The 27756-nt window shown below is 37.3% G+C and overlaps 3 protein-coding genes across 6 annotated transcripts in view; 1 reads left to right on the top strand and 2 right to left on the bottom strand.

Annotated features, from left to right (window-relative positions):
* Positions 1-120: 120 nt before the first annotated feature.
* LOC131430087 (CDP-diacylglycerol--inositol 3-phosphatidyltransferase) lies at positions 121-2940 on the bottom strand. Its single transcript, XM_058594746.1, has 5 exons — positions 2742-2940; positions 2394-2528; positions 2023-2176; positions 1789-1952; positions 121-1728 (listed from the first exon to the last, which is right to left on the bottom strand). Exons 1-5 carry the CDS (start codon positions 2788-2790, stop codon positions 1556-1558), a joined length of 675 nt encoding a protein of 224 aa, XP_058450729.1. The 5' UTR covers positions 2791-2940; the 3' UTR covers positions 121-1555.
* Positions 2941-6278: 3338 nt separating this feature from the next.
* The window catches only part of LOC131432522 (uncharacterized protein DDB_G0283357), a 52912-nt gene continuing 31434 nt past the window's right edge, over positions 6279-27756 (top strand). The window contains exons 1-2 of one of the 2 annotated variants that reach the window (XM_058598848.1): positions 16226-17292; positions 17362-17803. In XM_058598848.1, the coding sequence (XP_058454831.1) occupies positions 17465-17803 (339 nt within the window). In that variant the 5' untranslated portion in view covers positions 16226-17292; positions 17362-17464. Of the gene's footprint in view, positions 6767-16225; positions 17293-17361; positions 17804-27756 lie in introns of those variants that run through there. The other variant, XM_058598851.1, reaches the window with a different exon arrangement.
* On the bottom strand, positions 6671-9082 carry LOC131432523 (uncharacterized). Of its 3 annotated transcripts, none has more exons than XM_058598853.1 (3): positions 8013-9082; positions 7223-7948; positions 6671-7163 (listed from the first exon to the last, which is right to left on the bottom strand). In XM_058598853.1, exons 2-3 carry the CDS (start codon positions 7872-7874, stop codon positions 6784-6786), a joined length of 1032 nt encoding a protein of 343 aa, XP_058454836.1. In that variant the 5' UTR covers positions 7875-7948; positions 8013-9082; the 3' UTR covers positions 6671-6783. The 3 variants fall into 3 exon arrangements, with proteins under 3 accessions (XP_058454836.1, XP_058454835.1, XP_058454837.1); XM_058598852.1 differs by having other exon boundaries at positions 8026-9082; XM_058598854.1 differs by having other exon boundaries at positions 7223-9082.

Raw genomic sequence — 27756 nt, 5'->3', positions numbered from 1 at the left:
AGTTATATAACCAAAGTCTGTGCGATTCTAATCGATGACAATAAAGAAACAAAAAAATTGAAGTACCTCCATATATCACGTAACTAATGAAAATTTCTTTCCAATAAAAGTACATCCTCGAATAGTTATATCTTTTATTACTAAACAGATACAATCACAAATAGAAATAAATATGTGTATTTTCTACAAATTTTAGTATGAACAACGATATTTTCCTGATTTGTAACTCACAGTAGAGCTTTACTAAGTCGCTACGGCTAATTTGACTAACAGTTTCGGACTATATCTTGGAATTTTATTCAAATCGCTCAGGGTCTCGCTTACCATCACTAGAGATCAACCTCAAGATACGCATTTCGACCACTTTTTGTGAGCATGCTTAAAAGCATGAAAGTGGAATAAATAGGGCGTTCAAGATGAGAAGTTTATCATGTAATCTAGGCTTAATAACCATGAGTGAATTGAGAATAATATCCACTAGAAGCTGGTTTGAAATCGTTAAAGTGACTACCGTTCCCGGTTCCTACAAGGAAACTCTGTGGAATGATAAAGCTGCGTGCGCCTGATGAAACTAGACTCGTTTTCTTTTTTTTTTTTTTCTAAGGTTCATTGTTTTAATATAAAATACCAATATTTCGTCAAGATGTTCCTTAATTACCTCTAACGGATGGGTTATGTTTAAATATATGTATCTTTGATTTGACATAGTTTTCATAAACACTGATAATATCGACTTTGGAAAACACAATTAATATCCTATAGTACACCTGTTTCTTCCTGAAGACGACTAAATCTATCATCGTATAACAAATCAAATTAAAGCTAGCATCGCAATTTTCAAGTCAAAGAATATGTTCACTTGATTAGTGAAAATTGAGAAGATTAAGTAAATTTAAAGCCCATTACCTTGGTTTAAATTATAATTTGGTACATTTTTTCGACACCAAGCGAGAAAAGAATACCACAACGGAAAATAAAATGAAATTAAATTAGTATAAATTCTATTTCAATGCACTTTTCTTCAGGACACGCGGACTCCGGGACCCACAAGCTTTAAATGTTCAATTTATATTGAAATAGAATACAAACCATTCCTTAACTTCTACAAATGACAGTTTTTGTTTTTGCTAACTTCTGTTAATCTTTGTATCGATAAAATAACGACATTTACACCAGCGTCCTTCGACACGTTCCTTCGAGTCCTAACTCGGACAAAAACTTAATTTTGACTAATGACGACGATACACACGGTACAGTTAATATTTGGCTGCGATAATCTCGGGATGACTATCGATCATAAAGTTGAAAATTTTTCTGGAATTTCATCCGCCCAATTCGGTTCCTGTGCTTTACCAAACCTCATGATTCATCGGATGTCGTCCTTCGCGGTGAATATTTTCTACACGATTGGTGTTTACGTAGATTTGAGGATTCCCCTGTCTAATCAAACCGTGCAAAAAATATCTTCAGTGCACAGACGAAGCAAACGATGGAACCTTTGCCGAAGATACTGTTTCATCTACAAAACCGGATGACGTTAGAAGAATACTCCTGTTTACTGTGGCTTCTTGGCTGCATCCCGCTGTCGCTGTGCTTTCCGTTCGGCCACGTCAATCACGCCGATGTTTCTGCTTGCAACGTAACCGTGAATGACGGAGATTGCAGTTTTGACAATTGCTACTGGAGCTGATACGATAGCAAGCAGTTTGAACGATGATAGGCCAAGAACTAAAACAGGGAAACATTCAGATTGTGGTTGATTGAATAAACTACACACAGAACACTTACTCAATGGTCCAGGAGTGAAATGCAACAGATAAAGTGCAGCATAGAACAACTCGTTGAACAGACACATCAATCCCAGTACGGTTCGATTCGTGTAATAAACGCGCATGATTGGGTTACCGGACATATCGATAAATTTATGCGAAGTTTTACCCTGCAGGACCGTTCTGTGGAACGAACAACGAAAGATGTTAAGGACTACCAACAGAACTCATCTAAACAAACGGCAGATCTTACGTGTGCAAATAGAACCAATGGCAAGCTACATCGATGGCCATCGAAAGCTGAAACCAAAACATGTAATCCGGATAGAAGTAGCTTAAGGTCACAAGTAGACCCATCGTTCCGCAGCGATCGGTCAATTGATCTAGCATGGCACCGAATTTCGTTGCTGAAATTTTACGAAATCAAATCAGTATTCCTCATCATAAAACACCACTGTCGTAATCGTCGTTTATGAGAGATAATTCAATTATATCTGCCTATCGATAAGAATGAGCCGCGATTAGCGGTTTCTTTCGCCCATACATGAGAACATTATGCAACCTCCCGATATAATACCTAGTAGCGTAATTTAATTAATCGACCTCGCCGATCCCTGAACTTACACTGGTTGAAATGCCTGGCTGCGTGTCCATCGAGGGCGTCCAGCACCACACTGATGATGTAGCACCAGCTGGCAATCACATAATTGGTCGGCATGTAGTAGAACGAAACGATTGCCAGAATGATCCGGGCGTAGCCTGAAGTCGAAAGATTACAAATACAGATTCTTAATATAACTCTGTTTCATGTAAACAAATCAACAAATAAACCGAGCAGTAATCCCTATGGCGTCGTAGTGTGTAAGAAAATCAATTTCTCCACCCCCACACCACGACCGGATAATTCGAGCTGGTAATTCACTGCAAATTACAAGGGCGAAGAAAGGACTTTTTCACCACCCTCGGACTCACCGATCACATTCGGTACAAATACGTAAATATTTTCCTGCTCTGACGACATGGTGATCACAACGGGTTACGGATTTGTTTCTTTCCGTGCTACAATTGAATTGTATCCGCTACTTTACAACTTTTACACAACGTAAGACGAGTTCCAAATCAAAACTGCGGTAGGAGAGAAACTTGAACTTGGCACTCTGACGAAAAAGAATGACAACATTGATTAGAAACATCGCAATACACGAACTGTCATTTGTTGGATAAACAAAAGCTCGTGCGATGTTATTTTCTTTATGCTTCACCCCAGTAAATTCCAGCATCGGACGGATCGTGCTTATATTTTCATGATACAGCGCAAAAAAAGAATTGTAACAACCTCGATTCGATGTGAAAAAATTTAGACGTATTGAACATCGAAAGCTATAATTTTTCGTTTTCAAGAAATATTGCATGATAAATCACACGTGTTTACATCGAAACAACGTATTAAGTACTCTACATCACCTTAACTGAATACTGACGCAGAGAAAAATTTTGTAAAAGTAACCGAATTTTGGCTTCACGCAACGATTTATTTTATTGAAATAGTGACAAAAGAAAATCTGATTAGAAATTGCAAATATTGTTGCTTGAAGCTACAAAACAAGATATTCGACTCTGCTCAGTTGATTAGTTTTTTTCAATAAATATTTTGTTAAAAATAACAAATATTTTACTTGCGCGTTCCTGTCAATTTCTTGAAAAACAATTTCATGGTAAATTTAACTTTCAAAATAAGTTTAAAATGAACTAACTCTAGATAAAGGTAATATTATTAGTGCTTTGAATTTATAAACTTGGCAGTTGAAATGAATGATAAGATTCAAACCTAAAATAATGAGTATTTCAACATTCGTTTTGGTTTGTTCAAATCATACATTTTTCTTTCAAACTAATTTTCAAGGTCATTTTTGAACTTATTTTATACCCGTTTTTTAGTTCTATTTTCAAATGGTTAATTGCTTTCAACAGCAGTTGGGCACTATTAATGTATTAATTTTCATTGTAACAAATGATTCGGTGCTCCATCAGTCTGGTCAATATAGAAATGCTGCTTCAGATATTTTCTGTAAAAAACGTGTTATGTAATGTATACATACACTTGAACTGTTAAAAGGCCCCAAGGAAACGAAAGAAGCATATTAATTTTCCTTCTGAAACACGTGCAAAGTTTTTTGATAACTGCGGAAGATAAAAATTATCTGATTTATAAGAAACAAAAGTGATACGGTTTTCTAGCCCCGTACGGCTAGAAACAGACTGATGACTGGCTCCTCAACTGTCGAATGTTTTCTCAAGGTCCGAACGCGCTTCACATTTGTTTATACAGAATTCATTTTTTGTGCACTGCCACCACTAGAGCGTTTATTAGAATAAAGGTTTCGTTGTAATGGGGACATGTGTTTCTCACAGCTCTCACAGCTCATAGAATTCAATGGAAATTCAATTAAAAATTTTCAATGCGAAATACTAATTAAAAGACTTCTTTTTTATCTTACTGGTTGATTAACTATCATGCACTACTTCGATTAAACTCAATTAAACGCTATTAAACAGGAATTTGATTTACAGAAGTAACAAGAGTGCAGGAGCAAGTTTCAGCTAGTAAACGAAGCATTTGTTTGTTTGCAGTATATGCAGAGATCACCAGATCGCCATTGCTAATGCTGCGCTCCTGTAACTTCTGTTAATAATATTCAAGTATAACTAAGAATTCTTATCCTCTTCTAACTTGCCACGAATTAAATAAGTGATATGCAACAGTTTTCGTGGCATGAAGTCATCATTAACAGCTGTTTGCGTTCGAAGAGCCTGTCATCGGTCTGTTAGCGAAAACTGAATATATAATCTTCATCACTTTCTAACCCCGTGAAGATAGTTTACTTGCTAAGATTCATTTTATGAGAAGAACAGCGTTCAGAGCCCGAAAGCGAAAATTGTATTCACGGTTTCTGCGTTCATGTATTCACCACACCGGAACACGACTCTTGCATGACTGAGCGTGCTGTTTGTGCATGTATTGGTATAACGGATCCGGCAAAATTTATAGCTCGGTCGCAAGGATACACAAATATATACGGATTATTTTTTTTTATGTTAAGAAGAATAATTCTTCGGAATTCCGGACCCCTGAAAAAGCCCGGGCTTGGTGGGATTCCAGCTCTCTCCCAAATTAGTTCAATACTTTCTTTACCGGAACGTTCACACGTTCCGTCCGTCAAGACGTTGAGTGATGGTGACGTTACGTGTTAATATCTGCATAAGAATGCATATAATTGATTCTGACGGTGACGGTGACGGAGGTTGACTGTGGCGGAAGGTGACGGACAGTTTGAATCGAACTTAAGGGTTACATAGTTGAGTGTATTTCACGGAAGCGCACGCATGTAAATTGTTGAAACTATATGATTCCAAACATAGCGACACGCAGGGCTGTTTTTGAAGAGAAAACAAGAAAATTTCGAAAATATCACCGTGGATCATTTGTGCATTTTCAAGCTTATCAATCCATATGATCATACTTATCAACCCGTAAATGAGTTTGCTCATCAACTAACCAGACCAACAGATCGTTTGTATTTATTATATGAGGCTTAGAATTGTTGATTTAAACAACCGGGATTTCCTTTACAGAATTATTGTTTTCTGGTTATTGGATATCCAGACAGACTAGACCTGCATCATTGTGCCTATAAAAACGTCCAACTTTGCTTTTAAAAGGCATCAAAAATCATAATTTCAACTACTTTAAAAGTAAGTGTAAAACTTTACAGTTGAAAGTTTTTCTGATTACGAAACAATTGAATTTAAGAGTATAAACTTTTGAAACAACAGCGATAATTCTTTTGAACAATCAAGCAATACTGAATCGGTACTGGTATTTTTAAGCAGAAGTGACTAAATCCTTTTTCGCGTTTATTTTGATTAACTTATAGTTCAGCTGTTTTTCAAAGAAGGGCGAATCTAACATTGACAGCAAATGGAGAAAAACGTCGACGAATGTTTCGACTTTGGTTTCAAATCTCATTTAGAAATTTTCGTATATTCTCAGATCAATTTTTGATCAGACGATGAACTGTTGGTTCGTCTTTAAAAGGCATGCAATTTCCATGTAGAACCCCTTTCGAGATCAAAGTTTTCCAGCTCTTAAATTGATAGTTTTTACTCTCTGCAAAAAAGAACCAACGTTAATATTTTGGGTGTGTATACATTTCCAAAATGTTAACAATTACATTTAGAAATTCCAGATAACCAACACGAGCCCAAATAGAACTTTGTGATATTTTTATCTACATTTCGACTTCGATTCGTCAGTGCACCGCAGTTCAAATTGAAGTGCTTAGAACAAATTTAAACAGTTCAATTTCATTTTAACTTTGAGAGAATTTTTCTGCGCATCTAACTGGGATGGATCGCGTTCACGACGTCATAAACATCGCAAAGAAATTGACAATCATTTTTAGTTACAGTAACATGTCACGTATTAACTGTCAATTGATGAAATGGAAAAAGTCCAAGGAGAGAGCTGATAGTGATGATGAGTTTGATGGCAGTATATCCAACAGGAACAATTTGCTATCTATCAACAGAACCGGAAAAAGTCACCGTGGTTGTATCCGTATCGTTAGTGAATTGTTTGTTTGATGCAGAACCAGTGCAGCTCACATAATGTAGAAAAAGCAATGTGAAAAATTTCCCAATTTGGGACACGAACAGATTGACAAGGTCCAGCTGTCGTGGAAACCCCTAGACTAACAAAATGAATCCTTATAGGTAGATGCGCTAAAGTTCAGTGACCAACCAGTGCTTAATGATCAGACAAAGGCCGTGATATATTGTAAAATCCGCGAATGACTCGTAAACAAAGTGTATCGAAGATAGGATAGTGGAATTTCAGTTTATTTCCAATGCTAACAAAGACTAGATTGCTTAGTTCTTAATAGTTTTAGTTTGAAACAAAGGAAATAGTAGGAAGCAGCAAAAGTTTTCCGTAGAAGGTAAGTTTGTCTTAGATCTAAACAATGGGCAAGAAAATTTCTTCGCTTAAATCACCAATAACCATTCTTTGCGGAAGTATTTCGTCTTCAACCTGGATCAAATCCAACACGTTCAGGCTTGCAAACGGGTCTTCTTCATCCATGACAATCGGTTCCGCGGATGGTGGAACAGTTCTAGCAGCAGGAGCACGTTTGGGTGAAAGTAATGAACCTGTTGCGATATCTTGAAAATTTCTTTGAGTGGTTCTAGATCTTTTTCCAGTGTCCCACTGCTGCAGCCCATCGACAACAGTGATAACTTTCGGTTGCTTAGGTGGTCTCTTAAGCGGTGGGAGACTTACTTTTCTATTGTACTTTCTTTTCAATTGATTCGCGCCCGATGTAGAAGGATGCGACTCTGTAACCAAATTAGTTTATTAATATATGATTTTCACTGATTGATATAACAAATTCTACCTGTAAAAATATTGGTTTTCGATGGAACTTTTTTAGCGATAATATCCGGCGCATTTAGTTGCGTCAATGTTTTAAGCAAATTTGCACATCCAATAGAATCCTGCATGACTCCGTTTCGCTCTTCCGTATCCCTACCGGTCGTGGATGGAGCTTGCGTTTGGTAGCAGGAGACCGGTGCCGAAATTGCAAAATATTTGTTGCCATCCGGACTTACTCTTTGATAAATCGTTGCAACCACAGCTATCGAAACACTTTGATTCTCGTCCAACCCTGGACCACCTTGCTGGGATTCTCGGAAATCACTTTTCTCAGCTGCCTTCAAAATGCTGTATTCTCCCTGATCCAAAACGCGAACAATCAATGGGATTTCATCGATCATATGCAGCACCGCGAATGGAATCTCGCCTCTGGCCTTGGATATCGCCATTGCAGGAGTTTTTATAGCTGGAATGATGACGGTTGTGACACTGGGAGGTGATGGTTCCGTTTTCGGTTCTTCATTCTGTTGAACCAATCCGTGCACCTTCTGTTGATGAGATCTCAGCAGATAACATTTCCCGAAAAGTCCACCACAAAGGGTACAACGGAAACCCTCTGAATTAGTGATCATCGTTCTAGTGGCTCCTCTGGAAGGTTGCATGAGGTTGGACATAATAGGTTTTCGGCTTGCCTCAATCGATACTGCGTTTTGCCACGTGGCGAATGAAAAATGAGCGACTCTTGAATCTGTGGTAATAAAACGAAAACCGCTTTTCTAACTACAAAGAATTGAAGAATTAACGGAAATTACAATGCCCAATTACCGGCGAAACACCACTCCTTCTAAAAGTTCACTGAGAAATAGAAATTTCCGGTTGACAGCGGAACTACATGCGGCAGACTTCAATATCGCTGGATTGCTTGGATGTCGATTGACAAAACAAAAACATCAATTTATTAACCTTGCTGGTTTCACAGAGCCTATAAAATTTTAGTAGGTATTATAGACATTCTGAAACACTCCAAACATACATTTTAACAGTATGTCCGGTCTGAGCATCAAACAAAACATTTATGATCCACATTCTATAATAATCACACGTGAATCAAATGAAAACAAATCAAAAATAGCTAATTGACCTTAGCCATCAGGGTTGCCACATTTGAAACTGTATTTTAAAGAGAAAAATCGACGTAAACATTTCAAAAGAACCTAAAAGCCATTTAAAGATTTTCGTTTATTTTCTCTTTCGAATATATTAGTCTTATTACGGTTATTACACAAATGTTCGTTACATATCTGGTATTGTCAGAAAAATGGGAATATTATCACTATCTTTACGTTTCGTCTTACACTCATAAATGCAGAGCAGAAAAAAGGAAATATATCGATTCGTTCTACACAAATATTTTGTAAGTAAACGTGAAAATTCGGGAGTTATTAACAGAAGAACAAGAAAACAATCATTGGTTTATGTGACCCTATGAATTTTAATTCTTTTTTCAGTACTACCACACAATCAGGATAACGATTTTACTACTCTTAACTGAATATTGAATTTTACTACTCTTAACTGAATATTCAATTACCACAATTAAAAATTTGAAAAGTCTGTATTTCTGTCAAAAAATCTGTAATTTGCATACACGGAATCTTGGTTCCAAATTCATCGGAAAAATCCAACCCGGTGGACAAGGCGCTCAAGCAAGTGCTATCGTAGCCAACATCTGGGGCATTTGGCGGGCAATCAGAGCGCACAGAGTATGGTAAACAAACATTCGAGCATTTCAAATCGAGTAAAATCCTAATTTTCTTATCGTAGTGATGATATTCTGATCGACAATTTGTGGGGAAGTGCTGTAGGGCCGCTAGTGTGGCGAGATGGGTCAATTCTGGATGAACATTAGAAAAGGTTCCAAGTGCAAATGACAGTTTCTATTTGTTTACTTTCTTTTTTAATTATTACTGTAAATTCCATTAATTTTCAATAAACTCTACAGTGCATATCGAAAGTTGATGATTTTTGTCATTATCCTATGTGAAGTGTTAGATGTAAGAATTGTTGATTGGGCCGTAATAAGCAAAAGAGATAGTAAACAAAAATAAACTGTCATTTGCACTTGAGCCATCTTCTAATGTTCGTTTCCAATTGTGGTTTCACACGGAACCGCAAAACAACCTAACTTTAAGTACATTCCACCCAATTTGGGGGTTCCGTTCAGTAATCTAATTTTAGGTAAAGTGGCTCTAGGTAGTTTCCGTAAGGCACGTGCAAAAAATATTTAAGCTCATGTTTACTCAATGGTAAGTTACATTTACTCTACAGTTGAGTCGTACTGATTCAATTTCAGGTTGATACGGTTTAATTGATTTTGGCTTATAGAACGAAACTCTCGCTGTTGGGTGATTTTGCTCTTTGTATTTTTACAATAATGGAAGAAGCGAATAAAAGAAAACATTAAAAAGAACTCACAACTAAGTAAAAAGAAGTCAAATAATAGGTACTTTTTATTTTCCGTGTGGTCAATCATTATGGTCATTATCTTAATGATATTTGAAGACGAAACTTAGAAAATGTCCCAATTGCAAATGACAGTTTCTCTTTGTTTACTTTCTCTTTCGAGTATTACGGTCCAATTAGCAATCCTTCCATCTAACACTTTACATAGGATAATACGATATGCACTATAGAATTTGTTGAAATTACTGAAATTTGTCGTAATAATTAAAAGAGAAAGTGAACCAAGAGAAACTGTCATTTGCACCTTTTCTAATGTTCGTCTTCAATGGTGACCTACACTGAAAATCATTTCTACCCATTTTTTTTTCAAAAATAGGTCGCATCTTACAAATGTAAACAAATCGAGTTTCTGTCTCCTACGAATAATTCTAGAATTATGTCTAAAAATTCGGATACAAAGAATTATAAAGGGCGAAACTGTCATTCCATTTGTTTACGTTAGTTTAGTCCTTTGTAATTCATGCCAACAAACAGAGCGATACTTCAATTGCTAGAAAGCAAGGGCGAAACTTTTTATTTTCGTTATTTTAGATAGTTTCCGGGCTTTTTATTACTGGAAATAGTAAATGAGGCGATAAAATTATCCGTAAATTTCTTAATCGTGGAAACCAGCCAATTTCAATTCACACAGGGAGCATCAAATTGAAAAAGAGCGAAACTCTTTTATGTTGCTTTATCCAGTGAATATAAAGGAAAAGTGAAAAAAATTGCATACCTTTTAAAGATAAACGAACAGTCGATTTATTAAAAATTGAACTGAGAATATACGATAATTTCTAAATAGGAATTAAAACCAAAGTCGAAACATTCATCCATGTTTTTCTCCATTTGCTGTAAATGTTAGATTCATCCTTCTTTGAAAAACAGCTGATTTCTCTTCAATAGCAAGTTTTATCTTAAGGTCTATTCGCACCTGGTCGATCAAACCGACCCGACACATGTTTTTTCTCTTCGGCTATGACCGAGCTGCTGGCGTGTGCATGTATTGGTGGGTCGGAACCGATCAAAAAACTCAAATCGTTGCCTAAAATATTTCCTCTCCGACTTTTTGTACCTTCAAGCAGAGTTGAACAGTCTCGAAACAACTCGAGAAAAAGTCTGCGGACTTCAAATTCTCTTAAAAAGAATGATGCACGGAATTAGTTTTGCTAGCAAAGAAATGTCGTGAATATCCTAGAAACATCTAGAATTCTCCAGTCAAACTAGTCCAACGGCGCTCCAACTCCTCATATTGAAAATGGTCCAATAATGGACCTCTGTCTGTCGGGTTTGTTGAATGAACAAAATGGCGCCCGGTTCAATGGTCTGCTTTAAAATCGGCAAACGAAAGTCTCGTGTTGGCCTCCGGTTGGACGTTTTATTGGACATTCATCGGATCAACGGCTCAACGTATTGGACCAGCGGAGGACGTCCGTCCAATAGTTCAAAGTTGAAGTTTTCTATAATGTTTGGTATGAACGAGCATTAAGGTGAATTTTAGTGCCAAAATATTGCGCGCAAAATTGCAATATCTATGCATTTTTGGGTTGACACGTTTGATGCATACAGTGTAGAAGTGTCCAGTGGCAGCCCGTTCGCAGCGGTATAATCGGGCTGATATCGTACTCAATCGACAAAATTTGCTGGATAGTAAAATAAACAAGAAAAAAAGAATGTGTAATGATGCTTCCAACAACTACAAAAACAACGAATGCAGCAACAGTGACGACGAATCAATGGATAAAGGTGAATAAGTCTCGCAGAATGTTAAAGAGACAGTCTCCCTCCTTCAAGAAATAGAATATCGATGAGATGAGTACATCTGTGACAGCCACCAACAACAATGAAGCATCCTCCTCAACGAAACCATCAGTGTCCCCTATAGAACAAAGTACACCAGCTGCAGTGAACAACTTACCCTCCAATCAACCAGCAACTGCAACCAATGTACAACAAGGCGCATCTACAGCAACTCTCAACGAGCCCAAGACTACCATCAACAAGGAAAACGAAAAGAAAACGGAAATCACACACAACACTGACCCCCGATCCTCGTTGGATGGAAATGGAAACTCATCTCCCCCTAGAAAAAGAGTGACAACGAGATCCAATAGCAAAAAAAAATTTTTTTAAGTAACAAAAATGTAAGCCAATCGGCCACGTAAAGCTTTTACGCATAAAGGCCAGAATAAAAAATTTTATTATAAAAAAAATAAATCAATAAAGAAAGAAAATCTCTCGAGAAGAGAATTTGCGAAACAGTTAAAAATGTATTCCATATTTAATACATGCACGTGTCATGAACTCTTTAGCAGTTAAAAAATACTCAACCATTAAACAGTACAAGGGGCAAATCAATCTGGACTAGATCAGACAAATAAACTAATCTTATGCCGAATAAGGCTTTCTGACAGCTCACTTACAACCACGAATGCAAATGAGATTGGTTTGTTTTCATCAGGGAACGCCTGCATTGAACACAATTCAGATGATCAATCAATGATGATGTCGGTCGACGCCAAAATTTATTGAATAATTTTTATCAGTTCGTGCTCGCATCGCAAACGACACAGTCGAAAATTTCTTACGGTCGCGACGACAGAAACAAAGACAATACAGTGCAGTGAACAATAGAGTGTACGAAATGGGCAAATACGATTTAACAAAGCCTGAAACTTGGCCTACAAGGCCAAATTCAATTTGTATTGATTTCAAGCGCTGCAAAGTTAGACCTGCAGCAACCGAAATTGAAATCTTGCTTAAGGAACGAATGCATCTAAACGTTAATGATGTAAGTGAGATTCAATTCAACAAGGCGTCGAACTGTGTGTACATTATGTTTAAACGTGAAAAAGATGCAATTGCATTTGCTTCGGTTAATAACGGGGTGCACAGTATTGATCATGACAATGTTAAATATAAAATCCCTGTGTACATGGTGGACAATGCCATAGAAGTACGCGTGCATGACCTTCCCCCGCAGACCAGCGAGGGGTATGTTCGGGAATGTATGTCGCAGTACGGTGAAGTTCTTTCCATCGAAAAGGAAGTATGGCGGAATTTTTTCCCGGGTATCCGGAATGGCGTGCGAGTGGTACGTATGCAACTACGTAAAGCAATTCCATCTTACATCATTTGTGGTCAAGACGGGATACATCCGTGTAAAACGTTGATTACTCATGAAAATCAATTGGTTACATGTCAGTTTTGTGAACAACCTGCACACTACGGCAAACCTTGCACTGAAACTGCGAAAACAAACAAAACAAACAAAAACAAGGACAACCGCTCAACAACGGAAACTAGTGAATGCAGTGCTCCTGTTTCAAAAGCACCTTCACCATCTAACCAACTATCAACTGCAATCAATGTACAAAGCGCATCTACAGCAACTGCAAATGAACCCAAGACTGCGATCAACAATGAAAACAAGGAAACGGAAACCACTCACAATTCCAACGATGTAGCAATGGATGATATGAGCAACGGACAAAATGACCTCCAATCTTCGCTAGAAGGAAATGGAAGCTCCTCTCCCCCTAGAAGAAGGGTGACAACGAGATCCAACAATAAAAAAATTATATTGTGTAACAAAAACATGGGTAAATCGGCCACGTAAAGCTATACGCAAATTGGCCTGAATAAAAATAGTTATAAATAAAAAAAAATAATTTTTATAGCCGAATATTACTCACGTACCCGACGTCAGAATGTTCCGCGAACTCGACGTTTTGTCCCTTCATATGATTTGCTTACAATTAATGTTGTCGATCGGTAACCGTTCCAAGCCGGTGATAGATGTCAGATGCCACGTGTGAATCGTTCTTACATATTGTTTTGTTTTCATCAGGAAATATATGGGCCACCCATTTTTCACTAGGGTCGCCGATTATTTTTCACAGGGCATAGAAACTTCAATAATCACAGTTCCTTCGATTCCAGTCAGAGATGTCTATCTCCTCTGTGTGACGAAGAGCAAGCAAAATTTCTCCCCTCGCACTGACAACTTCAACGAGAGCTCTTCTCTTTCACATTTATACACCACTGTTGTGTAAAGTGTGCACGCATCATGAGTGCGTTTGTTTATTTCCTTTTACCTCTTCCACTGAATCGCACCAAAGTGCTAGAGCATTAGCTAATAAATTCTCTGAGGTGGATGCAGATACTTTCACAGAGGTGTACACGCCGGTGAGCACTCTGCTGTATGGTTTTCGTAGATGAAGCGTGGACACGCAAAATCAGCAAAATAAAACAATTCATCGTAAAATTTTCGGTTTTCCTTGCAAATTTTTCATAGCAAGGCCAGATCTACTCTCTATTAAGTGAAGTTCACAGAAGTGTTCGCTCACCATCACGCGCCAGTGGTCACTTGGGTGTATTTGGACGAGAGCGCGTGTGAGCGATTCATGCGAAGAGAATGTGTTTCACTCGCGCCAGCTGCTTTAACCACAAGCACACACTCAAATGCTGTCTATTCGACACTGAGAAGAAGTGCGCTTTCCTCTTTGTGCGGTGCTTCGTTTTTTTCATCCTCAGTGTGACAAAAATCTGACTCTAGCGTGTATCACTCTGGTGAAATGCCATCTCTGATTCCAGTTAAACTTTTTGACACTCGCTAATCTCGTGCAATCGTCCTAAACTCACTCACAACTGCTAATCTCACAATTCCTGCTAAACATTTCAAAATACGCTGAATTTTGCTCAAGTTAAACCAAAGTTTTGAGAGATTTGTTACTTGAACAAGTATTACTAGTTAAAAAGTCGAGAATTATTCGAAGTGTAGATTGAAAAGGTGAAACATCCTTGAGACATGATAATTTTGTCAAGAGCTGGGATTCACTAGGATATTTATAGTACCTATTAACCTTCTCCGGACAAGAGCAGTCTAGAGACGGGTGGAATTCGGTGAATAAATAATCAAGAATGGATCCAAAAGTTCCAAAATTACTGAACACATACTTTCTTGCTACTCATAAATACATGGAACTTTTGAGAACTTGAAGGTACACATTAAGTTCCGCGTGAACTACTCACGAAAAACACGTGGTTATTTTGACAGCTGGGAAGTACAGAATAAGTTTCGCGTGAATTTTCTCGTTGCTCAAAAGTCCACAAAAGTAGAACTGTTGAGAACTTGAAAGTACAGAATAAGTTCCGCGTAAATTTTCTCGTTATTAAGAATCTGTATTCCGAACTTTGGGTTAGTTGGGCTGGGTTCTTGCTTCCATGTCGTAAAAGGCGACAATTGTAGGAGAATCTGTTTTCCTACTTTCGATCATCAGATTCTTTCAATGTTTCAAATGTGGGGACATATTTTACTATAATTATTCTATCAAACTATACTTTTACTATTTTTTTAAAATAAAATGTTTTCTCCAATAGAAGCGTTATGTAAGCTTGAGTAACTTTTTTCAAGAAACCTTAGCCATTGATCGTCACCGAAGGATAGTAGATTTTTAATCGTTTTTTTTCAATTTCGGCTCACTGTGTGTTGGTCTTTTCACAGATTAATCTGTGTTTCACAGATTTTCGATATGCTGCACAGATTTTCAAAGATTTCTGAAATCTATCACAGACTGGCAACGAGCCTCTGAAAATCTTCAATTTACTAGGGAAAATACAGAGGATGTACATAGCGTTTGGCACTTCGGTGCCAATTAAAAAGCATTTTGCAAATAGCATTAACTTTACGTCTGCTTAGCGGTTCAAGGTGAACTGTTTAAGTTTGCACTAAGCAGTTCAATTTGAACTGCTCGGTACTGACGAGTCTATGACGAAACGTCAAGAAAAGCTTTATGTGATATTTTTAATCCAAATCCTAGATTAATTTTCCTTCCAAACCCGAGTCCGATCCGCACCCGAAGAAAAAATAAAAATTTACCCGTACCCGTTGAAAATGAAAAAATCGACACCCGTTCCCAGGCCGAACCCGACAAACATACAGTTTTCTGTACCCGAACCCAACCACTACCCGTCGAGGGTCTGAGAATCATCTACTGAGACGGAAATTTCTCCTCAAAGTAGATGTTGACAGATGGCTTTTTGGTTATGGATAGGAAAAGTTGTCTCCAATGGGATCTTGGAAATACATATTTCGACGTGAACATTTCAAAGGGGCCTTAAAACAATTGACAGATTCTCTTTGTTTACTTTCTCTTTCGATTATATCTGCGTTATTACGCAATTGTTCGTTGCATGTATGATACTATTACAAAGCTGGAGATATTTTCTTTCATTCTATATGCAAATTTAGTAAGTGAACGTGAAAATTTAGGTGTTGTTAACAGAAGAGAAAGTAATCAAAGAGAATCTCTCATTGGTTTATGTGCCCTTATGAAATGTTCACGTCAATTTGTTGATACAATTTTTACGGTGCGTGTAAGGCAACCCTAAAATCACATAATTTGCGGAGCTAGAAACAAAACTCTCCACAACGTAATAATCTTGAAAGCGACTGCAGTATGTTTAATTTTCCTTTGATGCAGCAGCACCACTTTTCCATTCGGTACGGGCAGCACTGCTCCCACGGACAAAAAGCCATCATCGCACATCGACACTGCTGGCGAATGTTCTCTTTTTCCGTACTCGATTTGCAGTAGCGAAAAGCGAGTAAAATCTCGAGTCTTGTCGTCGTCGTCGTTGCCCCATTCGCTCGTGAAGATTACTAGTGCGAAGAAAAGCAAGTGTGCTTTTCGCGATATCGGTGGTGGAAGAAAAAGGACTGGGTTTGCGTGCGGTGTAATAGAGTGCAGATTTTTTTTCCATTTTTCGTCTGGTGCGGAACTTGCAGATAACAGTAGAAAATCCCCGCTGCGAAAATGATCAGAATGTTCCGACTCACTCGCAAAAGAAGAACTTGTTCGAATCAGTGGGTACAAGACAAAGAAGAAGGAATTATGGGGCTGCAACAGCAAATAAAGTGAAGACTACTATTGAACTAGGAGGGGGCTAGTGTAGAAAAAAGGAAAATTTTTGAGACCCCCATATTCCTCGTACCATCCAACTTACAAACACAACTACAGGTCAGGAATCGTAGCCGTGTCGGTCAAAAGCAGCAGCAGCAGCAGTGTGGAGTTCTGTAGCCGTGTAAAGTTGGAAGTAAGATGTGTGCGGTTGTGTGAATAATAAGTCAAATGCGTGCATGTGTGCGTCCGTGCGGTGACATTTTCTTTTTTCTACACAATCATCGCAGCAGCAGCGATTTCGTCGCGATCTTTCAACGTTCCAGAGGATTTTTTTTTCATTTCGGATTTCGCGGAAATTAGTATGCAAGAAGAAGTGTAGTAAGAACTCGTGGAAAATGTGAACGGTGGAAAAGTTGGAGGTCTATGAGTGAAGTGTGAAACTTTTTCAGACATGACGTCCTGTCAGCAGCAATCAAATTGGTTTCGTAGCACGACGGAGTAGATTAGGAAGTTTCCTCGGCTCTAGTCTGGAGACGGCCAGATAAACTGTTTTCCCTTTTAGCTATTCGTGATAGTATAGTCGTTTAAGGAGAAGAAAAAGTCTGGCCTCTCGGAAAGAAATTAGTGGCCCATTTTTAGTCGTTTTTCTTTCTCTTGATTTTGGGATTCCAAAGTGAAAGCACAGGTGTGTGTTAGTGGGAATTTTGACAGCACTGCTGGTGTGAACACATCCAATAACCTCGTAATCTTTCAGTAAAGAAAACGAAGCAATCTAATAGTGGTAGCAGAGCGACAAGTGGAAAAAAAGAAGCCCCGCTACTCCGGATATATTTTTTCTTCGTTTCACACTCGCCAAAATGGCTCCGTCTCCGGAGCTCGGGGGTCAACCCAAGGCCCCCGATAAGTCTGGAGCGGAAGCAGCAAACACCGTGGCCAGTGGTGCAACGCCGGAAACGAGCTCACTACTAACATCGGCTACCGGCAGTAGCGGTGGCGCATCGCAAACGTCCTCATCATCGTCGTCGTCGTCGTCAGTGACGAAACATTCATCCACATCTGTCGCCACTGGACCAACGGTGGCGGCTGTGTCCAATTCTACGTCAGCTTCGGTCAGTTCTAGCACGACTGCTGCCACCGGAAACGGTTCGACGGGAGCAGTTCCGGTCGCAACGGCAGCCCAACAGGACACCAGTAAGGTAAGTAATGCCTTTGTGGCCCATTTACGGCACTGTCAATTTGATTGTCGGCGAGATATGCTGGAGGTTGTGGTGCATGGAAAAGAAGAAAAAAACGCCCCTTTTTCCAACACGATATGGCGAGACTGTGACGGTCGAGTTGGTCAAAGTTCTCTGCTAGATAGATAATAGAATCATCTGTGATTAAAGCGAAAAACCATCACTTGAATTCTGATACAGTCTCTGTGGGATGCTTCGAAGCATGAAATTTTCGCTACGTATTTTGATGAATGAAACTGCAAAATTCTGTGAATCAGCCATATTTTGACGTTTCCGGCAGGGTTGCCGGGTTTACTTTCTGTGTTGCATATCAAATTTTGTTTGTCGAATTTAAATTATTTTATAAATTGGATTTTTACGATTTTTACTGTCACAAGCGAGCCTCAATTAGATTTTTTACCGTCACTGCTAACCTTAATTTATTTGACAACTCAGTCGTACTGTTTACATGATCGCAAGGCAACAAAGTTTATCATTAGACAGACACATAGCAAAGCCCATGAATATGTTTACGTTCCGTTGTTTCGAATGACCAAGGCTGCATCGACCAGAAAAGTCGAAACCACGTTTTCGTTTGGTAGGTCAGTATAGACATTGCACTTCGATGCAAATAGCAGTAACCTTACACCTGCTGGTGGCCCGGGTTGGTGGTTCAATGCATAGGGCGCTGGTCTTACAAGCCAGTTGTCGTATGTTCGAGCCCCGACTTGGAAGGATTCTCAGTGTCAGTAGGATCCATGCAATGATTCTGTACAGTAAGAATCGGTTGCGAAGTCTGTTGAAACAGAAAGGCCAAATTCCACAAAAGGAATTTTAATGCCAGGACTTTGCTTTTTACACCTGCTTAGCGGTTCAAATTGAACTACTGCCGAATTGTGCATTACAGTTCGATTTAAACTGCTATGCACTAATGAGTCAAAGACGAAACGTAAACCGATTTCCAATAACACGTATTCAAATTGAAATGAACATGTAAGCAAATCATCGTCAGCGGTTTTGCGATGATCAATCAGCGAATTTTGTGAGGTTATGTCGTGGTCGTGTAGAGCCTAATAAAATCAATCACTAATTAAATTTTTTTATCGTGACCCCACAAATAAACAAACGTTCATCCTTGAAGTTTCAGAAGTGATGCCTGTCTTATGTAGAACCAAGATGTCTTACGGACATGTAAACATTACAGTTGGATTGTCAAACAAATTGAGTGACGATAATAAATCTAATAACTATCGAACAATCTTATTTCTGCTTATTTTGTGAGGCGGATATGTCAATTTCGGTAAAACTTGCCAGATGAACTAGAGATGAATGTAGTTCATATTTGACAGCCGACTGTGGGTTGTTTAAAAAGTCGTTTCAGATGTTTTCAAAGAAAGGCGATATCTAATTATAAATAAAGGGTGATTTTTTAAGAGCTTGAGAACTTTTTTAAACAATAAAACGCATAAAATTTGCAAAATCTCATCGGTTCTTTATTTTAAACGTTAGATTGGTACATGACATTTACTTTTTGAAGATAATTTCATTTAAATGTTGACCGCGGCTGCGTCTTAGGTGGTCCATTCGGAAAATCCGCTTTTTTATCGACAAATTTTGTTCAGCGATGAGGCTCATTTCTGGTTGAATGGCTACGTAAATAAGCAAAATTGCCGCATTTGGAGTGAAGAGCAACCAGAAGCCGTTCAAGAACTGCCCATGCATCCCGAAAAATGCACTGTTTGGTGTGGTTTGTACGCTGGTGGAATCATTGGACCGTATTTTTTCAAAGATGCTGTTGGACGCAACGTTACAGTGAATGGCGATCGTTATCGTTCGATGCTAACAAACTTTTTGTTGCCAAAAATGGAAGAACTGAACTTGGTAGACATGTGGTTTCAACAAGATGGCGCTACATGCCACACAGCTCGCGATTCTATGGCCATTTTGAGGGAAAACTTCGGAGAACAATTCATCTCAAGAAATGGACCGGTAAGTTGGCCACCAAGATCATGCGATTTGACGCCTTTAGACTATTTTTTGTGGGGCTACGTCAAGTCTAAAGTCTACAGAAATAAGCCAGTAACTATTCCAGCTTTGGAAGACAACATTTCCGAAGAAATTCGGGCTATTCCGGCCGAAATGCTCGAAAAAGTTGCCCAAAATTGGACTTTCCGAATGGACCACCTAAGACGCAGCCGCGGTCAACATTTAAATGAAATTATCTTCAAAAAGTAAATGTCATGTACCAATCTAACGTTTAAAATAAAGAACCGATGAGATTTTGCAAATTTTATGCGTTTTATTGTTTAAAAAAGTTCTCAAGCTCTTAAAAAATCACCCTTTATAACTAATATCTAACACTTTCGAAAAATCGCTTATCTTTTCTTTATGTTTTCTTACACTAAAATGTTTCAAGAATATTTTGTTAAATTTTCAAGCCTTTCGGAACAAAACTGCAAGTGCTGGGCCTTTATCTTTTCGTACCTTATATTGCGAAAAGACAAGAGATTGACGCACAGACCCAAGAGGTTTGCTTCGATTGAACTTAAAATTGGACATTCTTGAAATATTTTATTATAATAAATACAAAGAAAAAAATGGTCCGTCCCCTAGAAAAATAAATTGTTTCCGATTCGATTTTATAGACAATTCATTCAATTGTAAATTCTAAGGAGAATATATTGTATCGTTGAAAAAAAAAATTTTGGTCATCAAAATGCAATAAACTGTATTGAATCTATTATTATTATTATTATTTTTATTTTTACGTTTCGTCTTTGACTCATCAGTGCAGAGCAGTTCAAATTGAACTGCTTAGTGCTAAACTCGGCAGTTCAATTTGAACCGCCAAGCAGACGTAAAGTTTCTGCTACTTACAGAACACTTTTTGTTTTGCAACGGAGTGCAATGTCTTTTCTGACGTGCCGAACGAAAACGTGTTTTCGACTATTTCTGGCCGATGCAGGTTTGGTCATTTAGTGGTTAGCCAAATTTTGTCGCACATAACCGGTATTGAATCTAAGCAGATCTGTAAATCGGTTGGTTCTGCTCTAAAATCAATGGTTTTTTTGTACGGAAAAACAGAGCACATTTGGACAATTAAACTGAACTGTTCTGAACGACTCCAATTTCGTTTACGACGTGAATGCAAAAATCTAATATGATATTATGTTTACCACGAGCACATGCTAACATGTTCTTTTTTGGTGAAGTTCTTATAGGTGAGAACATGAAAAGTTAAATCCCATGAAGTTTTTATGGGGAGTATTTCATAAGGGCACATAAACCAACAAGAGTTTCTCTTTATTTACTTTCTGATATAAACTCAAATTTTTGCGTTTACTTACGAAATATTCGTGCTTAAAATAAAATCGAATATTTCCAATTATGCAACGAATGTTTATATAATAATGCTAATATAATCGACAGAGAAAGTAAAAAAAGAAGCTAAAGTACGGGTGTGTAATGTCAGAGACATAACTGGATGTCGTGAACACGAATAAAACTGACACTCTTTCTTTTTACTTCCGAATATCAATTAGTGGATCGATTGTGTGAATTGTACAAGCTTTCCCTTTTTCACTTTTATAATTTGAAACAATACACCTAAACTGAAGTACAGTTTGGTTACATTGGACATTCTGACATACAAATAAATATTAAGAGCTAATCACTATAGTTCTTTATGATCAAATAATGGTGGTTCTAAAAAAACCCTTTATGGAGACGTTCGTGATGGAAAGTGACGAGTTGAGTTCGAATCTATTCTGAATCGGTGCTATGCATTTTATATAGAAAATCAAAAAATTCTACTGCAAACTACAACTGGTTAAAAATGGACCGTATACAGTATAGTGAAGGAAAATTTCGCATAATTCTTTGGGTATACAATTATGGTTCTATATAAAAACATACATAATTTTGATGTTGATTATTTCATTATGGATTTGAATATTACAGTGAAAGAAACTGTCAAAGAGCAGTACCGGATTAATTTCTGCCATTCAGAAATTATGTAATCATCTAAGATATTAAACACGGTTGCGAGTTTTGCACTGCAAAAATCGCACAAAGCTAATCAAATTATTCCAGATTTGCACTACACTGATGGTTTTAATTATCGAAGTCATCTGTATAGTTCTTTAGATCAAATTCGGAGCCATTAGAAAGACTGATTTTGCATAATGTTACCCATTGTTGTCCAGTATGATGCAATCGATCTTCTTTGAAGGGAAACTAGCTCTGCGAGGTTTTGTACCACGTTTTACTTGGTTTGTTCTTAGTTATGTTTGAGGAAGAAATTCACCTCGACAGCAAGTTCCGTCTGAAGCACTAGAAGAAATGAATGATTTTCAATCAAATTTTATCTTCTATACTCGTCCAACAGATAATCGGGACTGATATACGTCTCACTACCTCAAAACCGTCGCCTGGGTGCGAAAAAGACAAACAAGTGTGATGCATTTTCCTCATCATTTCCAAAAGTCTTAGAAAACGTTGGTTTTCAATTATTTATGGTTATCTCACGCTGTTGAAAATTTAATCACAAATTCCTGATCATACTTCCGAATTCGAACTGGTAGTTGATCGATTGTGTGAATTGTGCAACTTTCCCCTTTTTCACTACTAGAATTTTAAACGATGCGCCTAGACTAAATAACAGATTAGTTACATTAAACATCCTGAAACGCAATTAAATGTAATGAAATAACTAGATAATTCTTTATAATAAAAATGGGCCGTATAGAGTACAGTAAAGTAAAATTTCGCATAATTCTTTAGGAGTATTATTATGGTTCTAAAAAGAACCAATTTGAAGAATTCTGGAATTAGGAACTGGACCTGAGCTCAAGAACTAAATTCAGAACTTAGAACAGACTCAGAATTCAGTTGGATTTTAGTTCTAGAACTACAATTTCGAAACTTAAATCAGTTCCGAAATCTTTTTCCAGAATCCAGTTCAGCACACAGGCTCTGAATTCTAAACCCGGAGCTAAGCTCCGAAACTTGAAGACGGTTTTTCGCCTCGACCATCAAAATGGGTTGTATAAAGTACAGTAAAGCAAAATTTCGCATAATTCTTTGAGTATTATTATGGTTCTGAAAAGAACCGAATAGAATTCTAGAATAAGGAACTGGACCTGAGTTCAAGAACTAAATTTAGAACCAAGAACAGAAGTTCTGCTTTCATTGACGACTGCTCCACCTGACGATTGAAGTCCAAATGAGAGCACGATCCGATCGTTTGAGGTTTGGCACCACGCAAAAGGTCTGCTCTCATTATTGACGACCGCTGCTCCCGACGATTGAAGTCTAAATGAAAGCACGACCTAAGCGTTTGAGGCTTTATACCACGCAAAAGGTCTGCTTTCATTGCCGACTGCTCCACCTGAAGACAAGTCCAAATGAGAGATGTGTTCTAAGCGTTTGAAGTTTTTTAACCACGCAGAAGGTGCACTCTCCAAAGCTGCTGGTCCCACGACGTCTGCTTGCATCCAACGCACAAGAAGAAATTATCGATTTTCGACCACGGTTCCCCTTTTATACGCAGTCAGTTGAAGATATGTGGCTGACTACCTCAAAATCGTCGTCATTGCGCGAAAAAGCCAAGCAAAAGTAAAGAGTTTTCCGCATTGTTTTCAAAATTTGAGAAAACCTAATATTTGAGTTGTTTGTGGTTATCTCACACTGTTCAAAATATTATCCTAAATTCCTGATCATATTTTTGATGAAATGGTGAAAGAATTATGCTGCTGCCTTTAATATAAGTCGAGATATTCACGATTAAGTTCTGCCCATTCTTCCATATGGCTATTTTTGAAAAGGCACTCCATAGTAAAGTAAGTCGTATTCACGACAAAAATATGGTGTTGGGTTAGGTACATCAAGAGATATTTGCGATAAAGTTCTGCCCATTCTGGTACAAGATAAATTCTAAAAAGGGGCCCCATAGTAAAGTAAATCGTATTCACGACAAAAAATAGACCGCGACAAGTCTGTAAACTTTGACAAATGACTGCGAAAACCGCGATTTTAGAAAGTCTGCAACTAAAGTGTGTCTGCAGCTTATTTTGAAATAGATTAACAGACCAATCTGCAGACCTGGCATCTCTGGTAATATAGCTTACATCACGCAGAGAAAAAAATTGTAAATATAACCAAATTTAGGTTTGACGCAACGATTTTTTAAAATAGTGACAAAAGAAAATCTGGTTTGATATAGAAAACATTGCTGCTTGAAACTACAGATATTTTGATAAAAACAACAAATATTTCACTTGTGCGTTCCTGTCAATTTCTTGACAAACAATTTCACAGTGAAATTTGAAATATTTGTTATGAATGAACGAACTTTAGATATAAAGTTAAGAATTCTTGCGCTTTAAAATCACAATCATTCCATTTGAAATAAATTACCTAAATTTAGCTATTTCAACTAACGCTATTGTTTGTTGAAATCATACATTTTTGTTTGTTTTTAAGAATAAAATGATTTCTATCAAACTAATTTACAAGGTTATATTTTATACTACTTTTATTTCGTTTTAAATTGGTTAAAAAATTTCTCAAAAACAGTTTTTTAAGACATTTGATCGTTTCTTCATTCCCGTTGCTACACGGTCGAGTTATTCACATTCCGCAAACAAGCCTGTTTTTTTATTTTTATAGCATCCGAACGATTCGGTGCTCCATCAGTCCGGTCAAAATAGAGAACCTGTATCAAATATTTTTTGCAAAGAAAATGTGTTATGTAATGTTATGCAAATTTCTAAAATATACTTAATTATCAATAGATACACTTGAATTGTTGAAACCCCCCTAGGAAATAAAAGAAGCAGATCTAATTTTACTTATGAAAATGCTGTGGTTTATACGGGCGAGTAAAAATTGTTCTGGTTTATATGAAATAAAACTAACATGGTTCATTTAAACAGTAAATTTAGTTGTATCATTACACAAATAATATCATAGATAAATTGAGCCTAGTTTTTTCTTGATATAAAGGTATAGCAGGATTGACTCAACGAGGACATTGCCGATAACATAAACTCAACTTTGGTTGACATGTAAAAAATAGTCAGTTTATTTCCAAAATAAACTCAGTCGGAACAAATATATTTTTGGTTTGGTTAGACCAATATTTTTATTCAAATCAGACAGAGATCATTGTTTTTGTTGAAGGGAGAAATTGGCTTGCAACAATCATATTCTAGCTTGAAATGAATATAAATCTAATTTAAAAATCTACTAACTGTTTTGTTTTTTTAAACATGCTCAATTTCTCTGCGTGATGGACTTTATCTGATGTTGAACCAGGGATGCCAGATATTTTCATAGAGAATCTGTATTAGTCTGAATGAAAAACCTGCATTTATCTGTATTCACCAATTCAAATTTTTACCATGAAATTATGTTGAGAGAATGTTATTCCAACATTTTATTGTTTTAGAATGGAAATTCAATTCATTTCCATATACTTTCAAAATGTTAACTTCGTAAGTTGGCGTGGGATTTATCTTTTATCTCATCACTGCTAACAAAAAGATCTCCGCCGAAAAAGTGAAAGCAATACTGCCTACATGACCTTTGCCTTATGAATGTCTTATGTTAAACCAAGTTGCCTATCGAACAGTAGTGCTGAATGGTAAAATAAATGAGGTTAGCAGTGACGATAAAACGTCTAATTTCATCAATTTAAATAGAAATGAACATGTAAAAAAAACACTGATAGCTGTCAAACGAAGTTTGTAAAGTCGGATTGATTTCTTGAAATCAGGAAAATATGGATCCAAAATTGTTGGATTACGAGATTAAACAATTTCTAATTTTTCGTTGTTGTTGTTTTTCGTATGAATTCGATCCAAGTTAAACCAATAACTGGTACAATGATCTTTCAAAGTATTAGGAACATTGTATTTTGATGACTAAATTTTTTTCAACGTTGAATATATTGTTTCACATACTCGCAATTAAAGTGTGATTTTGTAAGAGGTATAAGATTTGTTAAAAAAGTATCGCAGAAAAATTGAGAAAATTGATGAAATCTTTATTTTAATCGATAGAACGATAGATATAATAATGCCACCGGCCCATAACCCACATCAAACAGTGCCTTTTTTCGGATGCATTGGTAGCTCTTGCAATACTTCACTCCAGATGCGTCAATTTTGCTTGTTGATGTATCCATTCAACCAGAAATGAGCCTCATCGCTGAGCACAATTTTTCGATGAAAAAATGGATTTTCCCCCAACTTTGGCAGCTCACATTCATGATTTAATTGTAGAACGAACGACGATTTATAATGAAATTATAAACAAAACTGAACAAGTTTGACAACGACACGAGACACGATTCGCGGGTGATCTGTCAAAAATCGTGTTGCTAAAAAGGTGGACTCAATTGTAAGATAGTTTCTTTTTGTTTACGTTTTCTTTCGTGAATTACCAGTTTGATTTTATATTTGACACTCAGTTCTTTGTAAAATTTATAGGAAAAGTACAGATGTGTAATGTCAGAGACATAACTGGATGTGGTGAATACGAATAAAACTGACACTACTTTTTTATACTTCCGAATATCAATTAGTTGATCGGTTGTGTGAATTGTTCAAGTTTTGCCCTTTTGCACTACTGGAATTTGAAACGATACACCTAAACTACAGTACAAATTAGTTACATTAAACATTCTGACACACAAATTTGCACTGCAATAATTCCAAATAGCACCTTAGAGAATTTTGATGTCGATTATTTCATTTCGGATTTCAAAATTTCTCAAAAAAATAAAATAAATAAAACCGAAACTGGTTTAATGCGTTTTCTCGCCTTGACGATCGGAAGGCTTCTCGCCCCGACGTCTGCTTCCATCCAACGCACAAGAAGAAATGATCGATTCTCGACCACGGTTCCCCTTTTATAACATTCAATTGAAGACAGAGATGACATTTCACCAGAGTGATACACGCAGGCGTCAGATTCTTGTCCACACCGAGGATGCAAAAAACGAAGCATCGCACAAAGAGGAAAGCGCACTTCTTCTCAGTGTCGAATAGACAACATTTGAGTGTGTGCTTGTGGTTAAAGCATCTGGCGCGAGTGAAACACATTCTCTTCGCATGAATCGCTCTCACGCGCTCTCGTCTAAATACACCCAAGTGACCACTGGCGCGTGATGGTGAGCGAACACTTATGTGAACTTCAATTAATAGAGAGTAGATCTGGCCTTGATATGAAAAATTTGCAATGAAAACTGAAAATTGAACGATAAATTGTTTTATTTTGCTGATTTTCGTGCCCCACGCTTTTTCTACGCAAACCATACACCAGAATGCTCACCGGTGTGTACACCTCTGTGAAAGTATCTGCATCCACCTCAGAGAATTTATTAGCTAATGCTCTAGCACTTTGGTGCGATTCAGTGGAAGAGATAAAAGGAAATAAACAAACGCACTCATGATGCGTGCACACTTTATACAACAGTGGTGTATATATGTGAAAGAGAAGAGCTCTCGTTGAAGTTGTCAGTGCGAGGGGAGAAATTTTGCTTGCTCTTCGTCACACAGAGGAGATATACATCTCTGGTTGAAGATATGTGCCTGACCACCTCAAAATCGTCGCCCTTTCGCGAAAAACCCAAGCGACAGTAAATAATTTTCCGCGTTGTTTTCAAATTTTGAGAAAATTGATATTGCAAAGTTTGAAAAAAAATCTATAAGAGATCCGTAATAATCGAAAAAGAAAGTGCTCAAAGAGAGGATCTCCTTTGCAGTTAGGTCCTTTTGCAGTGGAATGATTATCAACCTGTACATTTTATTGTAACAATGATGCCTAAAATTGTTTATAACAATTTATTGAAAAATGTTCTCATTCAGAACGAAGAAGTTTTGAATGGTTCTGTAATCGAAAATCACATTGTTTTTGTACAACGTTTTCTA

The sequence above is a fragment of the Malaya genurostris genome, chromosome 2 (assembly GCF_030247185.1).
Source record: "Malaya genurostris strain Urasoe2022 chromosome 2, Malgen_1.1, whole genome shotgun sequence".
NCBI lineage: Eukaryota > Metazoa > Arthropoda > Insecta > Diptera > Culicidae > Malaya > Malaya genurostris.
Note: the sequence above shows the minus strand (reverse complement) of the source record. Positions and strands in the feature narration are given on the sequence as shown.

Coding starts and splice junctions, on each gene's coding strand:
- LOC131430087 (XM_058594746.1), bottom strand. CDS start 2,790: ATGTCGTCAGAGCAGGAAAATATTTACGTATTTGTACCGAATGTGATC. Junction 2,177..2,393: donor AGCCAGGCATTTCAACCAGT/GTAAGTTCAGGG, acceptor GTAAAATTTCAG/CAACGAAATTCGGTGCCATG. Junction 1,953..2,022: donor CATTGGTTCTATTTGCACAC/GTAAGATCTGCC, acceptor TTCGTTCCACAG/AACGGTCCTGCAGGGTAAAA.
- LOC131432523 (XM_058598854.1), bottom strand. CDS start 7,874: ATGTCCAACCTCATGCAACCTTCCAGAGGAGCCACTAGAACGATGATC. Junction 7,164..7,222: donor GAAAACCAATATTTTTACAG/GTAGAATTTGTT, acceptor ATTTGGTTACAG/AGTCGCATCCTTCTACATCG.